Raw genomic sequence first — 23,744 nt, 5'->3', positions numbered from 1 at the left:
CATTCCTGTTCATTGTCTTTTTTTGTGCTCTGTGATAGTATCGCCTCCTCTCCACCCTCCCCTTATTACAATCCTGATTATTGTAACCTTCCCCACAAGGAGTCACTTCATTCCTCTTTCACTCAAGGTTTCTTCTTATAACTTATTTTGAATGACATTGACTCTCTTCCCTTCAGACACACTGATGTTTTGTTGATGTTTGACCTCTATTCTTTCATACATATATGCCTAGAAGAACAACATCAAAGTACCTACCACTTGACCATTTCCCTATCACCTTACTTCTTCAGTAGTTTTTCTGAAAGCATCTCTCTTGTTCTCCTATTTCCATACCATGTCTATTTCATTTGTAATCTCATTAGATAAAACCTATGTGTAATTCTGTTTTGTATATTGCCTTTTATATTATTAACACTCAGGAAAATAGCCTAAGAATTTCAGTCTGCAGTGCTGTCAATCTGTCACCTTTCATGCACTACTTTAAAATTCCAAAAATGTAAATGAAGTAATTAACCTGATATGAAACACTGACATATAATTGACTTTCTAAATTAGTGAACTACTGACTCTTTTTTTATATCTTTGCCATTTTATGGGATTTCATATTGGCTAAATTTGGCTATGTAACAAAAGGTGTGCTGTAACAAAAATTCTGCTTCCTACCATAATAAATACTGATGCTTATTAAACATCCTGTACTGTGCTGCCTAAGTATATTTATTTTAGATTCTTACTGTTTGAATTATTTCATACTCATGAAAGACCCCAAATCATTGACTCAACCAGTGGAATATCCTTGAAAGAAGTGCTAATGAACAGACACATGAAGGAAAATGGAATTTGAAAAAATAGCCCAGAGAATAATTCTCCTTCATTCACACATAAACCCTTCCTCAGTGTAAATTTTTCAGTGCCATCTTGCATTGGAGCTGTCATCAGATGTCTGAATGATAGGTTTCAGGGTTCTCCTCTTCCTGTTAGTAATCTGAAGTGCTACTCTAGCATTTTCCATTACGGTGGATATTGATAGAGGACGCTTAGAACATAGTGACTGTTGTTTATGGTTCCCTAGTACATGAACTCAGAAGTGCTCTTTTACTACATGTAGTATTTGTACATGTTTTCTACCTGTGAATATACAGCCATAGTCATAGAGGTAAATAGCTACTTTTATTCCAACTCCATGTTTTCTTCCATGCAATGTATATATGGTTTTGTGCAGTAAATACTATCTTTAAAAGTCCTATCTCGGTTGAACATATTTCAAACCATTTACTCCCACAGACTCATCATCTCAGAAATGTGAGATGTGCTTTCATAAGAAAAATTACTCCAACATATTGTCAGAATCATAAATTCTAAGTTACAGGATTGTCCTACATTTTTTAGTCAGTACAGTGTACATTGAAACAGCCTTTATAACTAGTTAGTAGAATAGAAATTTCTTCCACCATCAGTATTCAGTTAGCTGTTTAAGCAGGCACACAAGCTCCAGGTATTTAGCATAAATTCCTAGATAGAATAGCCACCTGGAGATCCTTGTTCAAATATTTTGAAACAATGTAGGAAGCCTATGACTTACACTTATTACAGTGATGTCACTTTCCCGTTTAAAAATGGGTGTCAACTTCTTCCCAATGTTTGGCAACTCTAATCACCCACAATTTTTAAAATTTTATCATTATTTTTTAAATTTTTATTGGAGTATAGTTGCTTTACAATGTTGTGTTAGTGTCTACTGTACAGCAAAGTGAATCAGCTATATGTATACATATATCCCCTCTATTTTAGATTGCTTTCCCATTTAGGTCACCACAGAGCATTGAGTAGAGTTCCCTGTGCTATACAGTAGGCTCTCATTAGTTACCTATTTTATAGGTAGTATCAATAGTGAAATCAGAGCTGTTGCTTTTATTTTTTATACAGCAGGTTCTTATTAGTTATCTCTTTTATACATATTAGTGTATACATGTCAATCCCAATCTCCCAGTTCATCACACCACCACCGCCACCCCCCACTTTCCCCCCTTGGTGTCCATAGGTTTGTTCTCTACATCTGTGTCTCTATTTCTGCCTTGCAAACCGGTTCATCTGTACCATTTTCCTAGATTCCACATATATGCGTTAATGTACGATATTTGTTTTTCTCTTTCTGACTTACTTCACTCTGTATGACAGTCTCTAGGTCCATCCACATCTCTACAAATGACCCAATTTAGTTCCTTTTTATGGCTGAGTAATATTCCATTGTGTATATGTACCACATCTTCTTTATCCATTCGTCTGTCAATGGGCATTTAGGTTACTTCCATGACCTGGCTATTGTAAATAGTGCTGCAGTGAACATTGGGGTGCATGTATCTTTTTGCATTATGGTTTTCTCTGGGTATATGCCCAGTAGTGGGTTTGCTGGGTCATATGGTAATTCTATTTTTAGTTTTTTAAGGAACCTCCATACTGCTCTCCATAGTGGCTGTACCATTTTACATTCCCACCAATGGTGCAAGAGGGTTCCCTTTTCTCCACACTCTCTCCAGCATTTATTGTTTGTAGATTTTCTGATGATGCCCATTCTCACCGGTGTGAGGTGATACCTCATTGTAGTTTTGATTTGCATTTCTCTAATAATTAGTGATGTTGAACAGCTTTTCATATGCCTCTTGGCCATCTGTATGTCTTCTTTGGAGAAATGTCTATTTAGGTCTTCTGCCCATTCTTGGATTGGGTTGTTTGTTTTTTTAATATTGAGCTGCATGAAATGTTTATGTATTTTGGAGATTGATCCTTTGTCCATTGATTCATTTGCAAATATTTTCTCCCATTCTGAGGGTTGTCTTTTCGTCTTGTTTATAGTTTCCTTTCCTGTGCAAAAGCTTTTAAGTTTCATTAGGTCCCATTTGTTTATTTTTGTTTTTATTTCCATTACTCTAGGAGGTGGGTCAAAAAAAGATCTTGCTGTGATTTATGTCAAAGAGTGTTCTTCTTATGTTTTCCTCTAAGAGTTTTATAGTGTCTGGTCTTACATTTAGGTCTTTAATCCATTTTGAGTTTATTTTTGTGTATGGTGTTAGGGAGTGTTCTAATTTCATTCTGTTACATGTAGCTGTCCAGTTTTCCCGGCACCACTTATTAAAGAGATTGTCTTTTCTCCACTGTATATACTTGCCTCCTTTGTCATAGATTAGTTGACCATAGGTGCGTGGGTTTATCTGTGGGCTTTCTATCCTGTTCCATTGATCTGTATTTCTGTTTTTGTGCCAGTATCATATTGTCTTGATTACTGTAGCTTTGGAGTATAGTCTGAAGTCAGGGAGTCTGATTCCTTATAGTTTTCTGAGTACAGGTCTTTTACCTCCATAGATAGGTTTATTCCTAGGTATTTTGTTGTTGTTGTTGCAATGGTGAATGGGATTGTTTCCTTAATTTCTCTCTCTGATCTTTCACTGTTAGTGTATAGGAGTGTATTAGTGAATTCAGGAGATTTCTGTGCATTAATTTTGTATCCTGCAACTTTACCAAATTCATTGATTAGCTCTAGTAGTTTTTTTTGTAGTATCTTTGTCTGGTTTTGGTATCAGGGTGATGGTGGCCTCATAGAATGAGTTTGGGAGTTTCCTTCCTCTGCAGTTTTTTGGAAGAGTTTGAGAAAGATGGGTGTTAGCTCTTCTCTAAATGTTTGGTAGAATTTGCTTGTGAAGCCATCTGGTCCTGGACTTTTGTTTGTCGGAAGATTTTTAACCACAGTTTCAATTTCATTACTTGTGATTGGTCTGTTCATCTTTTCTATTTCTTCCTGGTTCAGTCTTAGAAGGTTATACCTTTCTAAGAATTTGTCCATTTCTTCCACGTTGTCCATTTTATTGGCACAGAGTTGCCTGTAGTAGTCTCTTATGATGCTTTGTATTTCTGTGGTGTCTTTTGTAACTTCTCCTTTTTCATTTCTATTTTTATTGATTTGAGTCCTCTCCCTCTTTTTCTTGATGAGTCTGGCTAAAGGTTAATCAATTTTGTTTATCTTCTCAAAGAACCAGCTTTTAGCTTTATTGATCTTTGCTATTGTTTTCTTTGTTTCTACTTCATTTATTTCTGCTCTGATCTTTATGATTTCTTTCCTTCTACTAACTTTGGGTTTTGTTTGTTCTTCTTTCTCTAGTTGCTTTAGGTGTAAGGTTAGATTGTTTATTTGAGATTTTTCTTGTTTCTTGAGGTAGAATTGTATAGCTATAAACTTCCCTCTTAGAACTGCTTTTGCTGCATTCCATAGGTTTTAGATCATTATGTTTTCATTGTCATTTGTCTCTAGGTATTTTCTGATTTCCTCTTCGATTTCTACAGTGATCTCTTGGTTATTTAGTAATGTATTGTTCAGCCTCCATGTGTTTGTGTTTTTTACATTTTTTCTCTGTAATTTATTTCTAATCTCATAGCCTTGTGGTCAGAAAAGATGCTTGATATGACTTCAATTTTCTTAAATTTACCAAGGCTTAATTTGTGACCCAAGATGTGATCTATCATGGGAATGTTCCGTGTGCACTTAAGAAGAAAGTGTAGTCTGCTGTTTTTGGATGGAATGTCCTAAAAATATCAATTAAGTCTATCTGGTATATTGTGTCATTTAAAGCTTGTGTTTCCTCATTAACTTTCTGTCTAGATGATCTGTCCATTGGTGTGAGTGAGGTGTTAAAGTCCCCCACGATTATTGTGTTACTGTCAATTTCCTCTTTTATAGCTGTTAACATTTGCCTTATGTATTGAGGGGCTCCTATGTCGGGTGTGTATATATATTTATATTTGTTATATCTTCTTGGATTGATCCCTTGATCATTATGTAGTGTCCTTCCTTGTCCCTTGTAACATTCTTTATTTTAAAGTCTATTTTATCTGATATGAGTGTTGCTACTCCAGCTTTCTTTTGATTTCCATTTGCATGGAATATCTTTTTCCACCCCCTCACATTCAGTCTGTATGTGTCCCTAGGTCTGAAGTAGGTCTCTTGTAGACAGCATATATATGGGTCTTGTTTTTGTATCCATTCTGTGTCTTTTAGTTGGAGCATTTAATCCATTCACATTTAAGTTAATTATCGATATGTATGTTCCTATTACCATTTTCTGAACTGTTTTGGGTTTGTTTTTGTACGTCCTTTTCTTCTCTTGTGTTTCCCACTTAGAGAATTTCCTTTAGCATTTGTTGTAGAGCTAGTTTGGTGGTGCTGAATTCTCTTAGCTTTTGCTTGTCTGTAAAGCTTTTGATTTCTCCGTCGAATCTGAATGAGATCCTTGCTGGGTACAGTAATCTTGGTTATAGGTTCTTCCCTTCCATCACTTTAAATATATCGTGCCATTTCCTTCTGGCTTGCAAACAAACAGCACCCTTCCAGGTGTTTGTTCTTTAATTCTTCTAGGTCTTTGTTAAACATTTCTTGCATCTTCTCGATCTTTGCCTACATTCTTTTTCCGAGGTCCTGGATCATCTTCACTATCATTATTCTGAATTCTTTTTCTGGATCATTGCCTAGCTCCACTTCATTTAATTGTTTTTCTGGGGTTTTATCTTGTTCTTTCATCTGGTACATAGTCCTCTGCCTTTTCATTTTGTCTATCTTTCTGTGAATGTAGTGTCCGTTCCACATGCTGCAGGATTGTAGTTCTTCTTGCTTCTACTGTCTTCTAGCCTGAAGTCAAAGCTGATTTCTCAAGGCCTGTGCTTTCCTACGGAATCAATCTTGTTGTCTCATAGTTCAGAAACCCATTCAGTGGGCTGGGCTTGGGGACTGCTGATGTGTCCATGGCGGCCGGGCTGAGGCTGCGTCTTCAGGAGGGAACTGCTGGGTGGGCACAGAGGGCACCTGCACCTTCAGGCATGAGCTTGGGTGGAGTAGCAGGAGGTTTGGGAGCTGGAGCAGTCCATTCACCCTGAAATTCCTCCTTGGTCACAGCCTTTCCATCAGTGGCCTGCTCTTTCTGTTCTGTCTCTTCAGTGTCTCAGCGGAATGTCTAATAACCCACAGTTGATTAACACATTCTCTTTTAAAAACATTTTGGTGGTCTTACTTTACTATGTCAATGGGTCAGTGCCTACACTAGAATCTAAAAGTAAGACCCCCCCAACATATGCAAATAAGACCAGTGCCACACCATTTCTACATAAACCTGAGACTACATTTGAAGAAATATGATCAAATGAAGATTAACCTGAATTTCTAGAGGCAAAAACTCAGAAATGTCTGAGGCTATAGTGTAAGTGAGATCTGGAAAAGAATCAAAATCACAAATGTCTTTAGTCCCAAAATTTATATAACTCTTTGCTTATTTTCCTTTTATTATAGGAAATAAAGGCTGAGATCTGAAAAGCTAACATAGCTACTTTTATGATGAAACCTTTCTGTCCATGCTCACCTTGCCTTTTTCCCTCCCAATACTACCAGGTGTGAGTTAATCATAGCAGACATTAAGTAGTGATGATTGCATTCTTTATTTGAAGTTTGGAGTTATTTTGTAACTCCATTCAGGTTTGAAATCACAAGTATACCTTGCTTTATCTGACATATACAATTCATTTGAAATTCAGAAAATCAAATTATTTCCCAGTAGATTTATAGGATAACTTTTGCAATTTGTGATTTTAATTTCTCTATGCTTTTCAATGGTCAATGCTTCTGTGTCTTTTTTTTTTTTTTTTTTTTTTTTGCGGTATGCGGGCCTCTCACTGTTGTGGCCTCCCCCGTTGCGGAGCACAGGCTCCGGACGCGCAGGCTCCGGACGCGCAGGCTCAGCGGCCATGGCTCACGGGCCCAGCCGCTCCGCGGCATATGGGATCCTCCCAGACCGGGGCACGAACCCGTATCCCCTGCATCGGCAGGCGGACTCTCAACCACTTGCGCCACCAGGGAGGCCCTTCTGTGTCTTTTAATTGTGTGTTTTTCCCTTTATAATCTTTAGTGAGGACATATTGCAAAATTTGATGAGATAGATAATACAGCATCAGAATGTGAGACCTAAAATGTAAGATAAATTTACTTGATCTCATAGATATCAGTTAAATCATAATGTAAGCTTGAGTACAAAAATACGACAATAGAGTGCTAGACATATTGGAAGGATAATTTAGATTTGAATGGACAAAGCTAATGCTTAATTTTAATTCTGGCCTGTGGTGGCCATTGTGACATACTGCCTAGTAGCTCCTTCAATAAAGGAGTTGTTGCCCCAAGTCCTGAGATTGCTTTCAGCTGTCAGCCCCTTGAGAGATTTCCTTGGCTGCTTGGGGATCCATATTCAAAGACAGAACAGTGTGGGAGATTAAGGGCCGAGCCATCTGGGCCCAACTTGGGATGACTCTGAAGGGTCATTCTAGGTCCAGAGCTCCCCTGGGGTTATGCAAGGTTGTCTGGGACCTGCATCTTATGTTGACTTCTCTCTGCCCATTCTTGCTTTGTTCCCCTCCCTTCCTCAGGTGTTGATCCTAAGGGCACTCCTTTGTAACATCCTGCATGCTAAATTCCATCTCAGAGTCTGTTCCCTGGGGAACCCAACCTATGGTCTGTTTCTAAATATGCCAAACCAGACGTTGCTGTAACTTCCTAACCATCCCTTTCCCTGATCTATTCCATTTTGTAAATAGCACCTCCATTCATTCCGCAAATAATTTTTGAGCACCTACTATGTGCCAGTCACTGTGTAGGGAAAGAGATGTGGTGTTGGCCCAGCAAATACGATCCTCCCCTCTGGGAGCCTACATTTCAGTGGGGAAGAAAGATAGTGAACAAATCATTACCAGTATAATAAGTATTTCAGCTGGAAAAAATGTAGGGTATTATATACAGATAGCCATGGTATAAAGACACGGGATTTGGAATTAATAGGTTTAGCTGAGCCACATACTGTGTGAATATGGGCAAGTCACTTTCTCTAAGCATCACTTTCCTCATCTATAAAACAGGTCCATAATCCCTCAACTACCAATCTATTTTAAAAGAAATTGTTCTATCTAAAGAGATAGTCTATATATAAATACTCAGAATATTAAGGGTCTCTACAGAATTTATCTGAACCTGGCTTCCTTCCTGAATTGTGAGTTCTTCCCAAAGGTCAAAAATCAACCTAATGGTAATATTGTATTACCTAGAACAGTTGATAAATTAGAATATCGCTCCTCCTGTTTATGCCAGGTAACAGAGTATGCAGCCTTTAAAATATGTTGAAAACAATACTGATAATTGGAACCTGAATTTTTTATAAAAATATTGTTAAATTTGTAGAATAACTTTGAAAACTTTAATGAAATTTCAGATGCACCAACATCTATGTGGAAATTCAACGTAGATGTTTTTTTCCCAGGTTTAGCGAGGTATAATTGGCAATTAAATTTTGTGTATATTTAAGGTGTACAACCTGATGACCCTAGTATCTGCATACATTGTGAAATATTCAACCACAGCCAAGCCAATCAACATATCCATCACCTCACACCTAAGGTAATGGCTTTTAAGAGAAATTTGTTAAATAACATGATCTCCTGCACTCAGTTATCTACTGTGTATCTTTGTGGCAGGAAATTGTATCCCTTTTTCTTTCTTTTTCCCAGACCTAAAGAAAATGCTATGCTTTCAAACTTAAGTATATTAACACTCTCCCAGATGAATGTGTATGCCTGCCCCTGCCGAACCTATAATATTCCAAAGTATTTATAGTATATACCAATTACTAAAGGCTCATAAGTGATTTTTGAACTTAGTATTGTGAACATGCTTACTACCTATTTGCATCAGAAACATTTCTTGGTATGTAGTACATTTATAAAGTTTTCAAAAGTTTTCTCGTTTTTCCATTTAAGACTGTGTATTGTCATCATTTAAACATCTCCTTTGCTAAGCCTGCCTTAGTGTTTTGGACTGGCAGTGTTTTTAGTCCTTACTTATACTTTTATGATATATCCACTTCATATATATTCATTGTAATTTTCAAATCTGTATTTTATAATATCTTGCCAACTTATGGTCAGTCTTCTAACATTACATAATAAAACATTTTAATCAAATAAGTCACATTGATGAAGTCTTACACTGGCTTTTTAATCTGTGACCTCTTTTATTATTTTTTTTTCTTACAATTAACTTGCTGTTTTCTTGATTAATTAAGTTTCTCATACTGTGGCTTTTTTTCTCACATCATGTGTTTTTGTAAGGCACTGGTCTTCTTTCCCACCTCCCAGATTGTCAGTCACTTAATATTTGTTTTGTTTTGTTTTGTTTTGTTTTTTTCTTTTTCTTTTCAACCTACCTTCCACATGCTTTTTTTGTTGTTGAAGGAGTCTGCACGTGGCAGCATGGTCTAGGCAGGAAAGGAAAAGGAAGTTATTACTGCTCTCTTCTGGCCGCCTGCAATAATAAATCATAACTTGCCATTCCCTAACTGGTGGCTGGAGACTTATCTTCATAAATGCATGTGACCCAAGAAGTTTCAGTTTACATACCCTATCCCTTGGGGTTCTTGCCTGTAGAGAGCCTTTTCCTTCCTGAAATTAGACAAAGGTTGTAAGAATTGAAGCTAGGGCTTCAAAGCACAGGAAAAGAGAATGTTGTCTTATCCTGTTGTTACAGTGGAGCTCCAGCTGGCCATGTTTACCTACCCAGGGTGTGAGGCTGCATGTCCATCTGTGAGGGGCCGCACAGCGCTGAGGCTTGCCCTTAAGTTTGGAACTTAGGAACTTTGGGAAATATTTCTTGTATGTTTTCCTACATGCTTTCTTTTTTAGTGACAACTCTCTAGGTTTAGGTGTATCCTTAAATTGCTAAGCATTGAGCACAAAGATTTACTCATTTGCTAGAGTGACATTTAACTTCTGTATTATACATTCAGTGACCATATAATTTACTATCCAAACCAAAACACTTTTAACTGTGAAAGGGGACATTATTAATAACTATACCAGGTCAACAGGCATAAACCAGGACTGTCTTGGACTATCTGGAATGTGTGATTATCCTATTTATACGTGATTATTTCCTTTGAAAACATTTAAGCAAGCCCAAATCACTTTACATAATGGAGAAAGTTGGGGTGGAGGTGGGTGCAGTGACTGTATGACACTTCTTAACTGCTACCCTATCAGCACAAATGTTGATGTCACTGAAGAGTACATAGATAACCATATCTAAAAGGAAGGATACATTTTAGAAATTAAAAACGAATGTCAAGGTAATAATAATACTAGCCGACAGTATTGATTGCTTACATGCCTTATTTATCCTTCAGCCACCCTATGAAGTGACTCCCACTTTTGTTATTCTTATAATTAGTTTTGATTAATAATAAATTTATTATTCCCATTTTTGTATTCTTATAATGATAACCAAAAATAAAAAATGTTAAAGACATCTTATTCCAAAGCCTATGTGTGTTTTAACTACAACACTATACTGCCTTCCTCTGGACATACTTCATATCTCTGTGATTACCTTTTTAAAAATACAGTCAGCTACACTCCCTTTTATGCAAAAAACAGCAGTAAAGAGACTCTCTCTCTGCCAGCTTGGCACCGCGGAGCCATGGCTCTGTGCTTTGGAGCCAGCCCAGTAATTCTGAAAGGGTTTGCTGGTGCCCAGAAAGTGAGGTTGCCACAGTATGGCTTCAACAATTGTTTTAGCATGGCGCTATTACTGGTCTAGTATTCTGATTACAGGATTTTAAACAGACGCAATAATCGGCTCTTTCTACTCCTCAGACAGGTGATTTTAGAATTATTGAACCACATACTCTAAGGAAAAAGCAGCCCTTCATAAATTTTTTTCCTTTATGGATCTATGACCCTTTAAAAAATAATATTGTCATTAAATGCATTCTAAATTAAGCTTCTGTTACCTTCTACATTGAGAAAGGAGAATGCGCTAGTTTACACATAAGGCGTAGTTTGCATTGTATGTTTTTGTGGGATCCTCTACTATAATTGTGTACCGTGTGTCAGGTGCTCTGCAAGTTGCTTTATGTTTAGTTCATGTCATCTCACAATAACTCTATGACTTAGTTTATTTATTATCTCCCTTTTACATGTGATGAAATAGAGACACTGAAAAAGTTGAAATAATTCACTCAAAGTGTTACTACCAGCAGTGGCAGAGCAGGGATTTGAACCCAGGGAATCTGACTCCAAGGTCCTTGAATCTAACCACCGCACTCCTTATGAAGGCTGCTTACTTGAAAGCTTCTACTTTTGAAGGAGGAAAAAAAAAAAAAAGGTGAATGCAGATGAGAAGTGTGAACTGTAACATGTGAGAGCTGAGTGTCCTACTTGTCTGAATTTCCGGCTGGGCAGTTTAGTCTTCATATTTCATCTACCAGAGTGTGTACGTATGTCATTATAATCACTAGAGGTGCTTCAAGAGCCTTGGGTGACAGAACCAAAGTTCTAATGTTGCAGCAAAGATATTTGTTCTGTGGGTGGTATGCTATTGGGATAGACTTGTACAAAAGAGTCTTCAGGAAGACGTTAACAGAAAAGACTCTACCAAACCCATTGTCAGCTGATTAGGCCTCTTGGCCCAGGGCACATTTTTTTTTTTTATTTAACAAATTTAATCAGTTATACATATACATATGTTCCCATATCCCCTCCCTTTTGCGTCTCCCTCCCACCCTCCCTATCCCACCCCTCCAGGCGGTCACAAAGCACCGAGCTGATCTCCCTGTGCTATGCGGCTGCTTCCCACTAGCTATCTACCTTACGTTTGGTAGTGTATATATGTCCATGCTGCTCTCTCACTTTGTCACAGCTTACCCTTCCCCCTCCCCATATCCTCAAGTCCATTCTCTAGTAGGTCTGTGTCTTTATTCCTGTCTTACCCCTATGTTCTTCATGACATTTTTTTTTCTTAAATTCCATATATATGTGTCAGCATACAGTATTTGTCTTTCTCTTTCTGACTTACTTCACTCTGTATGACAGACTCTAAGTCCATCCACCTCATTACAAATAGCTCAATTTCATTTCTTTTTATGGCTGAGTAATATTCCATTGTATATATGTGCAACATCTTCTTTATCCATTCATCCGATGATGGACACTTAGGTTGTTTCCATCTCCGGGCTATTGTAAATAGGGCTGCTATGAACATTTTGGTACATGTCTCTTTTTGAATTATGGTTTTCTCAGGGTATATGCCCAGTAGTGGGATTGCTGGGTCATATGGTAGTTCTATTTGTAGTTTTTTAAGGAACCTCCATACCGTTCTCCATAGTGGCTGTACCAATTCACATTCCCACCAGCAGTGCAAGAGTGTTCCCTTTTTTCCACACCCTCTCCAGCATTTATTGTTTCTAGATTTTTTGATGATGGCCATTCTGACTGGTGTGAGATGATATCCCACGCACATATGGTCACCTTATCTTTGATAAAGGAGGCAGGAATGTACAGTGGAGAAAGGACAGTCTCTTCAATAAGTGGTGCTGGGAAAACTGGACAGGGACATGTAAAAGTATGAGATTAGATCACTCCCTAACACCATACACAAAAATAAGCTCAAAATGGATTAAAGACCTAAATGTAAGGCCAGACACTATCAAACTCTTAGAGGAAAACATAGGCAGAACACTCTATGACATAAATCACAGCAAGATCCTTTTTGACCCACCTCCTAGAGTAATGGAAATAAAAACAAAAATAAACACATGGGACCTAATGAAACTTAAAAGCTTTTGCACAGCAAAGGAAACCATAAACAGGACCAAAGGACAACCCTCAGAATGGAGAAAATATTTGCAAATGAAGCAACTGACAAAGGATTGATCTCCAAAATTTATAAGCAGCTCATGCAGCTCAGTAACAAAAAAACAAACAACCCAATCCAAAAATGGGCAGAAGACCTAAATAGACATTTCTCCACAGAAGATATACAGACTGCCAACAAACACATGAAAGGATGCTCAACATCTTTACTCATTAGAGAAATGCAAATCAAAACTACAATGAGATATCATCTCACACCAGTCAGAATGGCCAGGGCACATTTTTAACCTGGTAGGCCTGATAGCACAGCGGACAGTGCACCACTCGCTAGGGAACATACAGGGAGAACTGTAAAATGATGGGAGAGGCTTGTGGTAAAATACCAGAGTTTGTCGAACCACATAAAGACTTCACTTGAGTAGAAGCACTGAGTGTAATTATAATCTGCATAACAAAAATGTGAAAAGGTATCAGCTTTTCATACTTTCCGAACTTTGGAACAACTTAATCTGAAATCTTAACTTGAGAAGCTCTAGAGGGAGCTAATCTATTTATATGCATATGTATTTTTTTAAAGACATCTCAAATCTCAACCGTGCTATTAACCAGACTGAGGATTCATTCATGCTCATACAGTAGTAATGATCTTCAAATTTATAAACGTACAGTAGTGTCGATCTTCATCTGAAGGAAGCATGGGTTATTTGATTTTCTTTGAGAATATTCTTTCCTGTACAAGTGATTCACATGCTGTAACCCTCACAGTACATATGTGTAACACATGTCAGAATTTAAAAAGAAAGTAATGGCTTTTGCTGATGAAAGACTTTTAAAATATTTCCCTCAAAAACGTGTTTAAAATATATATGCAAATATAAATATGGGTCTACATGCACATATATACATCCCTACCCCTAAGCCACACTGGCTCTTTCGGGAGGTCCCCTCGGACTTTAAAATATAAGACATATTTATTCTGAGTGCTGTGGCTGCTGGGTCACAAATATGGGAAAATAAAATTATCTGTTTCTTCTTTTAGGTTAGGGTGAAGACAACCCAGTTCAGAGTTCACTTCTTTTTCAGGTTGGGAGTATTGAATCTCGTATTAGGTTGGATTTATAATTTCCAGAATCCAAGGCCCTGGAGTAGAGACACGAACCTACCCCCACAGATTTCATGGTAGAGCATCCCTACAGCATCAACATTTCCCTGCCTTCAAAAGCTTATCTTCTAAGCTAAGACAAATGGACAGCAACTTTTTCATTTGATTTAGTGGAAGTAAAAGAGTCTTTATGTTTTCCTTTGCTAAAAGTAGCTCATGGTAGAGTTCTAGAAGAAATGAAACCCACAGAAAAGTTAAACAGTTTGTAGGTACAAAAAGGGAATTAAGGAACTTTTAGGGTGACATGAAGTATTTGAATTGGGCCAGGTACTTATGAAGATAGTAAGCAGGTACATCATTTGAGGGCATTGGAGAAAGCATGGTGAGGGAGGTTAGGTGGACAGAAAAGGCCTACCTGATTTCTGGGGAGAGATGGTAGCAGCCCTGTGGAGGGACCATATCCATGGAGGGGAGCAAAGGTAGCTGCCACTGACTGGCCCTCTCATTCTGCCCTTCTTGTCCTCTGGTCTCCATGTCGCCAAGTACTTTTAAACTCAGATAAGCTGTCTTATCTTGTTATAGTTACTTAATGTTTAAAATCTTACTCTTACTCTGGAAGAAAAAAATAATAGGTATTTTTTTTCTCTCAATTTCAACCCCATCAAAAATTTTAATGATAAGATGAACCTGCATACAGATGGTATATGTTTTTACTGTTCCAAGTACTTGATATTTATTGGGTTAATTTTGTCAGACTGGGAGCAGGCAGTACAATGAAGGAAAGAGCAGATTAATTGTGTATAAGCTAAGGTGAAAAGACATCATAACAAAAATGGAATAGGTGAACAGAATTAGGAAGGGGAAACAAAAATATCAGGTGACAGGATCAAATATTTGTATTAATTCTCAAATCATCAATATGATTTATAGAAATATTTAACTTTCCCTGTTATCCTATACATCATTTATTGAAGAACTGTAGTAATAATTTTTAATGCTGTTGATAGTATGATTTTGCTCATGGCTGATTTTTCTTAGCATGATTTTCAGAATTTCAACATTCTTTACTGATTTGGATTTGGATTTTTTTTAACCATTCTTTTAAATGTCCAAGTCAATGAAATATTGTATATATGAAAATAGAATTAATCAAATGAGTTTATTTATATAAGAGTGTAATAGTATATTACTGAGAAATAGACCCCATGTGATACAAATGAAAGAACACAAGACATAAAGTCATGGTCAAGTCAGAGCTGTGTCACTTTACATGGCCACAGATATAGAGTCATATCTGTGTGGCCTTTAACCAGTTTCACAGCTTCAGTTTCCTCCTCTGAAATGGGGAAAATGATACAAGTTTTATATACATTTCAATATTATTTCAGAGTGAAGTGAGATGAGATTGACAATGTATTCATTTTGAAATGTATGAAGTGCTACTCAGATAGAAACAAATATTATACACACAAAGAAAAACAAACAATATTTTAATTTTACCATACATTAATTAAGCCATGAAACTTTAGGATGTTGATGTCTGGCTTATCAAAATTTTTTTTTCACTTTTATTCAACCCAATACCATACTGCCATACTGAAGACAGTTTAACAAAAAAGAAATAATGTCATCTTTCTTTTTTGAAAGATTGGTATTGAGATCACAAGCTCTTACCATTTTTAGAAATTAAGATCCCTCTAAGAATCTAATGAAAGCTAAGCATCCTCTCCCAGAAAAATATTCATATCACATACAGACAGAATTTTGCAAAGAATTTCAAAGGTGTTCATATCCATGGATCCTAATAAAAACCACATCTCCACCTTAGATTGACATATAGTAGGACTTCGGTCATATGGCTTCTTTCCTTTCAGATTTCTGGGTTTTCCAGACTATCACGGTCTTCTACTGTGGACTTTTAAGGAAGTTGTTTTCCTGCCCAGCTGTGCCTCCACCCATTCCTTGCTTTAACTGTGTTCCATCTAAGGTCTGTCTCTTAAACAGTCTTGATTCCTGTGTTCAGTCTACCGCCACCACCGCCATTCTCCAGCATTTTTCGTCAGTGCTCATTCATAGTGGAAGCAGTAAGGGAGAGAATGGGAGCTAGGAACCACACCAACAGATGCAAGAAGCAGAGGCTTTGGAGGGAAATGGCAGTTGCAGGTAGTTCCAGTACTACCAGTTGCAGCAAGGCCAAACAGGAGAATAGTCTGAAAAACTAAAATGTTAAGATTTTCACCGATTTAAAATTCTACTAATCCTAAACAGCCAAATATTTGAAATTTTTTGTTCTGGGTTCATTTGTAAACAGCCCTTGATTGAGATCCTCTGGAATTTGACCATTCCCCTCCTCTAGTAATATAATATGAAAGTGCTCTTTAAACTGTAAAGAACTATAACAATATAAGGGAGTATCATGCTGGATTATTAATGTGGTTTGATGTGATGTGAAGAAAAGCTACAGATCATCACCATCCATTGTGTGAAATGTCAGCCAGATGAACAAACAGACCAAAGTTTTTTCGCTCTGGTAGTCAATCAACTGTATATTTTTCCAGGTTTGTAGAATTTTAATCCCCAGATTTTCTACTTTTGCACTAAATCCTCAGCCTTTTCAACTCTTAATTTTATATCATTTCACAAATGGTCCTCAATATCTAGTGCTTTCAGACACTACCACCTTAAATTTAAGTCAGCATGTGTCAACAACAACCAAAACAAAATTCAGCACAAATATTTTTAAATGCAGACATATTCTTAGACTACCAGAAGAGTGTGGTGTTCTTATTTAGTAACTTCAACAACAATCTTTCTAGATATCTAAGTGTTCCTGTTTAGAAAATGAGAATAAGGACATATAAGTTCTTCATGAGCCAGGTGGATTCACTGTTGTGGAATTTGGGGGTTTATTATCCAATGTCAGTTTAAATTTCTATATTCTAGTGCCATTGTAATCCAATGAGAATCTATTTTTAAAATAAAATCTAGAAGCAGGTAGTAAACTGCTTAATAATGAATGTGAAGTATTGAATTATTTTATGCTTTAAAAAATATTATTGGTACTGCCAGGTGAATTTTTGCAGTAATATTATGATGTTCATAACCAACATTGATTTTAAGATTTGCACATTACATAAGCAGAAACCACAAGGCACAAAGATTTAAGGTGCAGGAATGCTGCTGAGGCAGCATTAACAGTGAATTAGATTCCCATTAGGTACTGTTTAGTGAAAGGGGATGTGCATATGCAGGGTTTAAAGAAATTTAAGAGAGAGACATTTTTAATTCAGAATGCCAACAGGCATCATTTGGTATTAGAATTGTGGCTTGCATTGTTTTCTGTGTGAGCTTTCATCACCATTCAGAACTCTCCCTTTTTTTAATGCAGTAATGTATTTTTGATAGACAATAAATTAATAGTAAATGATAAATTACTCTTTTTTAGAGGGAGAAAAGACATTTGATGCAAAGAAAGAGTGAAGGCATAGCTATAAAATTCAAGGCCACTAGATACTGTATTGTAACTAATTTTTTTATTAAGCTTTCTTATATTGTGTCAAATCAGTTACTAGTGTTAGTAGTTGGAATGTTTATGATTCTTTTAATCTAGAACTATTATTTCTCAGTTTCTTTATTTTTCAGACCACTGATGAATTCTTCCGTTTCTTCAAGCCAAGTGGCTCTTTTTTTTAAGTTTTAGAACGATTTAATTTTATAGAAATAACATTCTATAGAAACAAGTTAAAATGTAATCATTTTTCAGCATAAAAGAAAACAAAATGACATTGATAATCTTTGAAGAGAAAGATCTTTGTGGTCATTTAAAACACCAAGGAATTACAAGGCCATGGTGAAGAGCAGGGTAGTTAAATTGGAAAAGTCAAAGACATCTTTCTTTACTGATGTGCCATCTACTAAAAATTAGCAGAAGTTAGTCCTAAGTAGCTAACAGTGAACTCCTGGTACAACTCCCTGAAGCACTGAAATAGGACGTGGTGGAAGAAACTTATAAAAGAAGCCCTCAGGGATTCCTCTTTTTTTCCCCTGTGATGCCTTTAATCCTTGAATTGTCAAACCACGTGGAAAATAATAGAACTGTGTAGTTCTAAGACTTAAGTGGTATTGTCTTTTGAAAAGAAAATATTAGGTCTTTTCACACCTCTGGACAAGAATAAGGCATGTGTTCAGTGTAGAAAAGAGTAAATTTGAACAAGAGATGCATATTGCTTTTTCATTTTTAATATGATATTACTGTTATCTATGACTAAGCAGATTGCACCCAGTAGGGAAAAAAAATTGTGGCCAATATTTTATTTTCCTTTTTAAAAACAGATGATTCAACGAGAAGCAGATGTGAAAAGTAAGGTGACTGCTGTGGCGTTGACAGACTCTGTTCACAATGTGTGGCATCAAGAAGCTGGCAAAACGATTCGAGAATGGATGAGAGAGGTGAGATGATTTTTTTCAGTGCTGAGATGAATGAGTGTGAGCCTTTATGTCTTGAGCAGCCCCACTAACTTATATCACCTCCCACCGCCAAACTCCCTTTCTGGAGGCAGAAAGAGGGAATAGAGAAAACTAGACATGGTTGAAATAATAATAGGAAACCCTTCTGAAGAAAAACTACTTTTTTGAAAGCCCTCCTCCCATTTTTCTTTTTCTTTTTTCTTTTTTTTTTTTTTTTTTGGCTTTCTATAGAATATCCCCTTTTTCTTTTTCTTTTTTTTTTTTTTGGCTTTCTATAGATTATATGTATGCATACAGTATATAGTAGGAGCTTTGGCTGAATAAGGTCATGATGTTAGGAGGTTATTTTTCCCTGATTTTTAATTTTGGTATTTAGCATTGGTACTGCTTAATTACAAGAAACAAGCCCAATATACACTGTCTCATTCTTTTCTTCAGAAGTGGTCAATATGTGCTCCCCTTAAATGGATGGCTCACTGCTGCCAGTAGGGGGAGAAGAAGTGAAAAGCTGAAATAGTGTTTTGCAGACCCTTGAGCTAGGAGAAACCCAGGGGCTGGTCATGGTCCAGCCTCAGGCTAAGAAAGTTTTTCACGCTTCCTAAGGGCTTGTGAACCTGAGAATTTACAAGGACTCATTGAACATGCTCCCATTTTTCAAAAAACTTTCAGCTCATTATTCCCTTGATTCCTATTACAGATATATAGCTGAAATTTCTTTTTTACTTATATTCACCTTCCTGATATTATAAGCAATTGACATTAGCCACTCCATGCTTTAGCAATTGTTTAATCAAATCAATACTTATATTTATATATATGAATGAGCTGGTTGACCTTCCTGATTTTCTTCCAGTTTTTTTTTTTTAATAGAATACCCAGGTATTTATTCAGCTGACCTCTCACCATAGGTACAGTAACTTCTGCCAGTCCTCATGGTGCACCATAAGGACCAGAGAGTTAATGTTTGAAAAGAGTTTTGACTAAACAGAAGGACTAGGCTATATAATCCCACAGTGGTGTTATCATATCACCAATCTGTTTTCACTGTTGTTATTCTACATTAGAAAAAGTATTTTCATCATGCAGAAGTCCAAAATATTTTTGCTCCACTCCTTATAATGAACATATAAAGGTGGGGTTTTTTTAATCTATTCTAACACCCAGGTGTTTTCTGACCACATTGCTTTTCTCCTTTCTCCTTTCACAATTTAGCTACATCCTTAATTTTCATTTCCAAGGACCTAAATTCTTCCAAGAGAAATTTTGTGTATTTTATGACTATAGTTTCTTATGCAGTTTATCGGTCCAAATGGATACATAAACAGCTCCCAGTATTATATAACTAGTAAGGTTTATAAATGATCTGTTGGTACCTTTTTCCCCCACACACAGCCAATATAGAATTTAGGGCTTATCCCAAACAAGAAGCATCCCTGTTTATCATGTTTTTTAATTGCGAGTTCTTCATGTCTCATTGCAGGTGACAAATATAACAGAATTTATTTAGATTTACTTTTTAAGTATTTCTAAGATTGGATTAGGCCTCCCCTAAAAATCAGCATATATTAATCTGTGCATTTTTTCATCTGACTGAAATAGGCAGTAATTGAATTTATCTTAATTTAGTCAAAGCTGTCAGTAATTTTTTTGCAGACATAGCTTTTATAAAATTTTTGAAAATTTTATAAAATTTGATAAATGACCTAGTGCTTTCAATTCCCTCAATTATGCCTTAGGCATAAAGAAGCATGAAGAGTTTTGTGTTACTATGTACCAAAATTCAAACCCCAGGTCAATCACTTACCTAGCTATGTAGTCCTGGGCAAGTTTCTTAATATCTTTGAGATTCAGTTTTCTCATCTATAATATATAATACCTATCTGTAAACATGGCTGGGAAAAAATACATGTAAGGAAACAGCACAGTTGTTGGCACTTTAAAGAAGTTCAGTAAATCACAGCTATTATTATTGCTACCTTTTCACCCCAAATAATATAAGATAGATGAACACTGTTCTCCTTTTGTTTCATGAATGATTTGCATATTCAAAATATCTTACAAAAGAGAAGTAATTCAGAACAAGGAGTTAGGAGAACTAAGTATTGATAATGATGCTGGCTTAGTCACTCACTAGGTAAAACAGTAATTAAGGAGCTAGCGTGAACTACCTGGGTCTACCAGGTACTCTGCCAAGGCTTACTGTCTTGAGAAAGCCACTCTGCCTTTCTGGGCCTGTTTCATAATTGTAAACTAGACATAATAATTCCGATTTCATCTATTTCATGAATTATTGTGAGAATCAAAGATGATAACCAGGAGGAAAACCCCTTGAAAACCAAATGGTACTACATAAAGAAATCAAGTGTATTACTGTAGAAAACACTATAAGATCCCAGAGATAAAAATGATTAGATCATTGTTAATGGGGCTTTGAAATCATCCCTGCTCAGAGCTCTCCACTGAAACAAGAGCAAAAAGAGGGACTATAGAAGTCTCTTTCAGATATCCTTGCAGGAACTCACCTAAATGTGTGATCCCCTAGTGGAGAATTCAGTGTGGTTTATTTACCAAGGTTAGAGTCCAGGATTTCCCAACACTCAGGATGAAACAGCGTCCCCTCTTCTTTCTCCTTTTCAGTCCCTGTGCACTCTGCAAGACTCCATGAAATACTGAAGAGCAAGCAAGCCTGGATTCAGCGATTAGAAAGGGCAGTTGTCTTGAGCACAGGTGTTGGGAGAAGCCGTGGCAGGGCAGCCTTTGTGCCCTCCACCGCCCACTGCCCTACCACCTCTGACTCCAGCTCCATTTAAAGTCAGCTCAAAAACTGAGAGTTTGCAGATATCCCTGCCAAGAAAAACACCTCAGCTGAACCGGCACCTTATCCATAAAAACACCAGTCTGGTTGTAGATGAAGCCTCAGTGCTTTTGGCCTCTTGATGATTGGCTCCATTATTTCACCAAACACTGCTTTAAAATGTGGAAGTAAGATAATGGTACAAATTGCCTAGTCATTCTTGTTGTACTACAAATTAGTAAAGCTGTTTGTTGTTTTACAAACATGTTTAAATTAATATGGTAAAGTTGCTGATGTTAAGTATTCATTTACTATAGAAAGCTGATTTTTAAAAATTCTTCTAATTAGCACAGTGAAAGAAGGTTAAGTACTGTATTCTTGTATTAATTGTATAACTTTAAAATAACAATTTCTTTTAAAGAAAGAAGGTCAAAGAGGGCTACTTATGGCAATGATTCCAAGCGAAATCTACTCCCAACCAAAAGGCCAAGCATACATACTAAGCCAGCCTCATGAGAAGAGGTAGAAAGTAACCAAAGGCAGCTCCTGAAAGGAGCTTCTTACCTCAGGCTCCAGGCCTGTAAAGTCTGAGTGCACAAGGATGAACCCACTTAGCATAAGAAGGACATTATGCTAAGTGAAATAAGCTAGACACAGAAGGAAAAGTACTACATGATATCACTTATATGTGGAATCTTAGAAAGTCGAGTACACAGAAGCAGAGAGTAGGATCGTGGTTACCAGTGTCAGGAAGGTGGGGAAACAGGGAGATGTTGGTCAAAGATTGCAGTGGTATAGAATGCACAAGTCTAGAGACCTAATGTACAGCATAATGACTATATTTAATAATACTGTATTGAATACTGGAAATTTGCTAAGAGAATGGATTTCAGGCTCTTTCACCACACCCACTGAAAAATGCTAGCTATGTAAAGGAGAACATGTTAATTGGCTTGACTGTAGTTATTTCACTATGTATATGTATATTAAATCATCATGTTGTACAACTTAAATATATAGTTTTTATTAAAAAAAAAAAAAAGGCTGAGTGGGTGAATGTCATTTCCTGACATACCCCTGGCCTCTGAAAGTCTCCAGCCAAGCCAGATGTATGGTTCTACATAATAGTCATGAACCCTTAACCATCACCATTCAGTTCTGAGTGTCAGTCCTGGAAACACAACCTGATAAGTAGTAGTTCTTGTCTGAGGAGGACACAATGCCTTCCATATTAAACATCAACCTCTAGACACTGATGATTTATATAACTCATAAAAATGAATAAAAATCTATGTTCAACCAGGGCAACATGCATCTCCAAATACTTCCAGATATCTTGCACAGGAATACCTAGTACCTACTTTTCTCTTTAAACATAATATATTAAGTTGTAAACTTTTTATAAAAATTTTTAATTCATTTCATATCTACACTGAAATATTGTCAACCTTGGTTTAAATAGTCACTCAGCACTGCTTTGGCCTATAGGCACTTCTAGTTTATACTAATAGCTCCCAAACTTTTGGATTTCATGAAGAAGGCAATTTACAACCACAAAAACCTAAAGTTTTAAAGTCATAATTTCAGAGTAAAAGACCTTTAAAGTTGAAAACACTTAACTTTAAGACACTCACTGTATTGCCTTTTTTCTCTTATTCCCTCAGACCCAGAGAAATTGTAGTTACAGGATCCATCCCAATCTGCTGGCTCTGGCCAAGGGCTTCTTTCTCTCTACTTGTTGGTCGTGATGAGGCAGGGCTGCATCTGAGGCTCAAGCATGTCTCTGTTGGTACCTCTAGTCCAGCATGCCTTGTTGTCTGCTCAGGGCAACTGAGAATAAGATCTCTGAGGTCTGGGAACACACTCCAGCATGATCTGGGTTTAGATAGGGCCTTCCTAGTGGGCTGCTTCTGTCGTCATCCAAGACACTTAGCTAGTGTTCATCTCAACTGAAGAACTGGGATAGGGTGCAAATTGGGGCATTGGGAAGAGGGATAAAATAAGCATTAGAAAAACAGTGAAAAGAGATTTGGTTTCTAAACTATAAAAACACATCTCAGAATAGGGAGTTCCATTTGATAAGATGGAATTTCAGATAGATTGAATTCATATGTAATGGCTGTATGTCTTTCTCATATTTCCTTCTTTACATATATTTCCCAGTTTGTTTACATTATTTTGTTTCATTATACTCTGTCATATGGCAAACATATTTTTAGCTTGTTTTGTCCTTTTCTCTCTATATTTTTCCCAGTGGGATAGAAATGTCACACAAACATGCACACACCATACGTATACGTCAACTTATGGTATCAAACCTTTACAATTCTATACCAGTACTTTGTCATTGCAGAGAACTTTTGAACATATTTACTTTAATTATAGGATGTTTGTTTTCTATCCTATTTTTATGAGAGATCAAAGCCTAAACATGTGCCTAGATAAAAACTGAAATTTCAGGATCATAAAATGTAAACGTGTATTTTGTTTTAAATGTTTGAGTTAAAGGTGACCTGGATAAAATCCATTTTGTTCAGCTTTTAAAGTCAATGACGAGTTAGAAAATGACTAATCGCCTTAATACTATAATGTACCATCACTGTTACTAATACTGGAAATATCCTATAAGACATAGTTTTACATATGTGAAGTATAAGT

The 23,744-nt window shown here is 36.6% G+C and overlaps 1 protein-coding gene across 5 annotated transcripts in view; it reads left to right on the top strand.

Annotated features, from left to right (window-relative positions):
- ARB2A (ARB2 cotranscriptional regulator A) overlaps positions 1 to 23,744 on the top strand; it is a 436,918-nt gene that overhangs the window by 260,688 nt on the left and 152,486 nt on the right. For all 5 annotated transcript variants that reach the window (XM_060093155.1, XM_060093158.1, XM_060093157.1 and 2 more), the window contains one exon: positions 18,158 to 18,274. In XM_060093155.1, the coding sequence (XP_059949138.1) occupies positions 18,158 to 18,274 (117 nt within the window). The remainder of the gene's footprint in view (positions 1 to 18,157; positions 18,275 to 23,744) is intronic.

The sequence above is a fragment of the Mesoplodon densirostris genome, chromosome 3, assembly GCF_025265405.1.
Source record: "Mesoplodon densirostris isolate mMesDen1 chromosome 3, mMesDen1 primary haplotype, whole genome shotgun sequence".
Classification (NCBI taxonomy): Eukaryota; Metazoa; Chordata; class Mammalia; order Artiodactyla; family Ziphiidae; genus Mesoplodon; species Mesoplodon densirostris.
The sequence above is the reverse complement of the archived record's forward strand: the minus strand, read 5'-3'. Positions and strand labels throughout refer to the sequence as shown.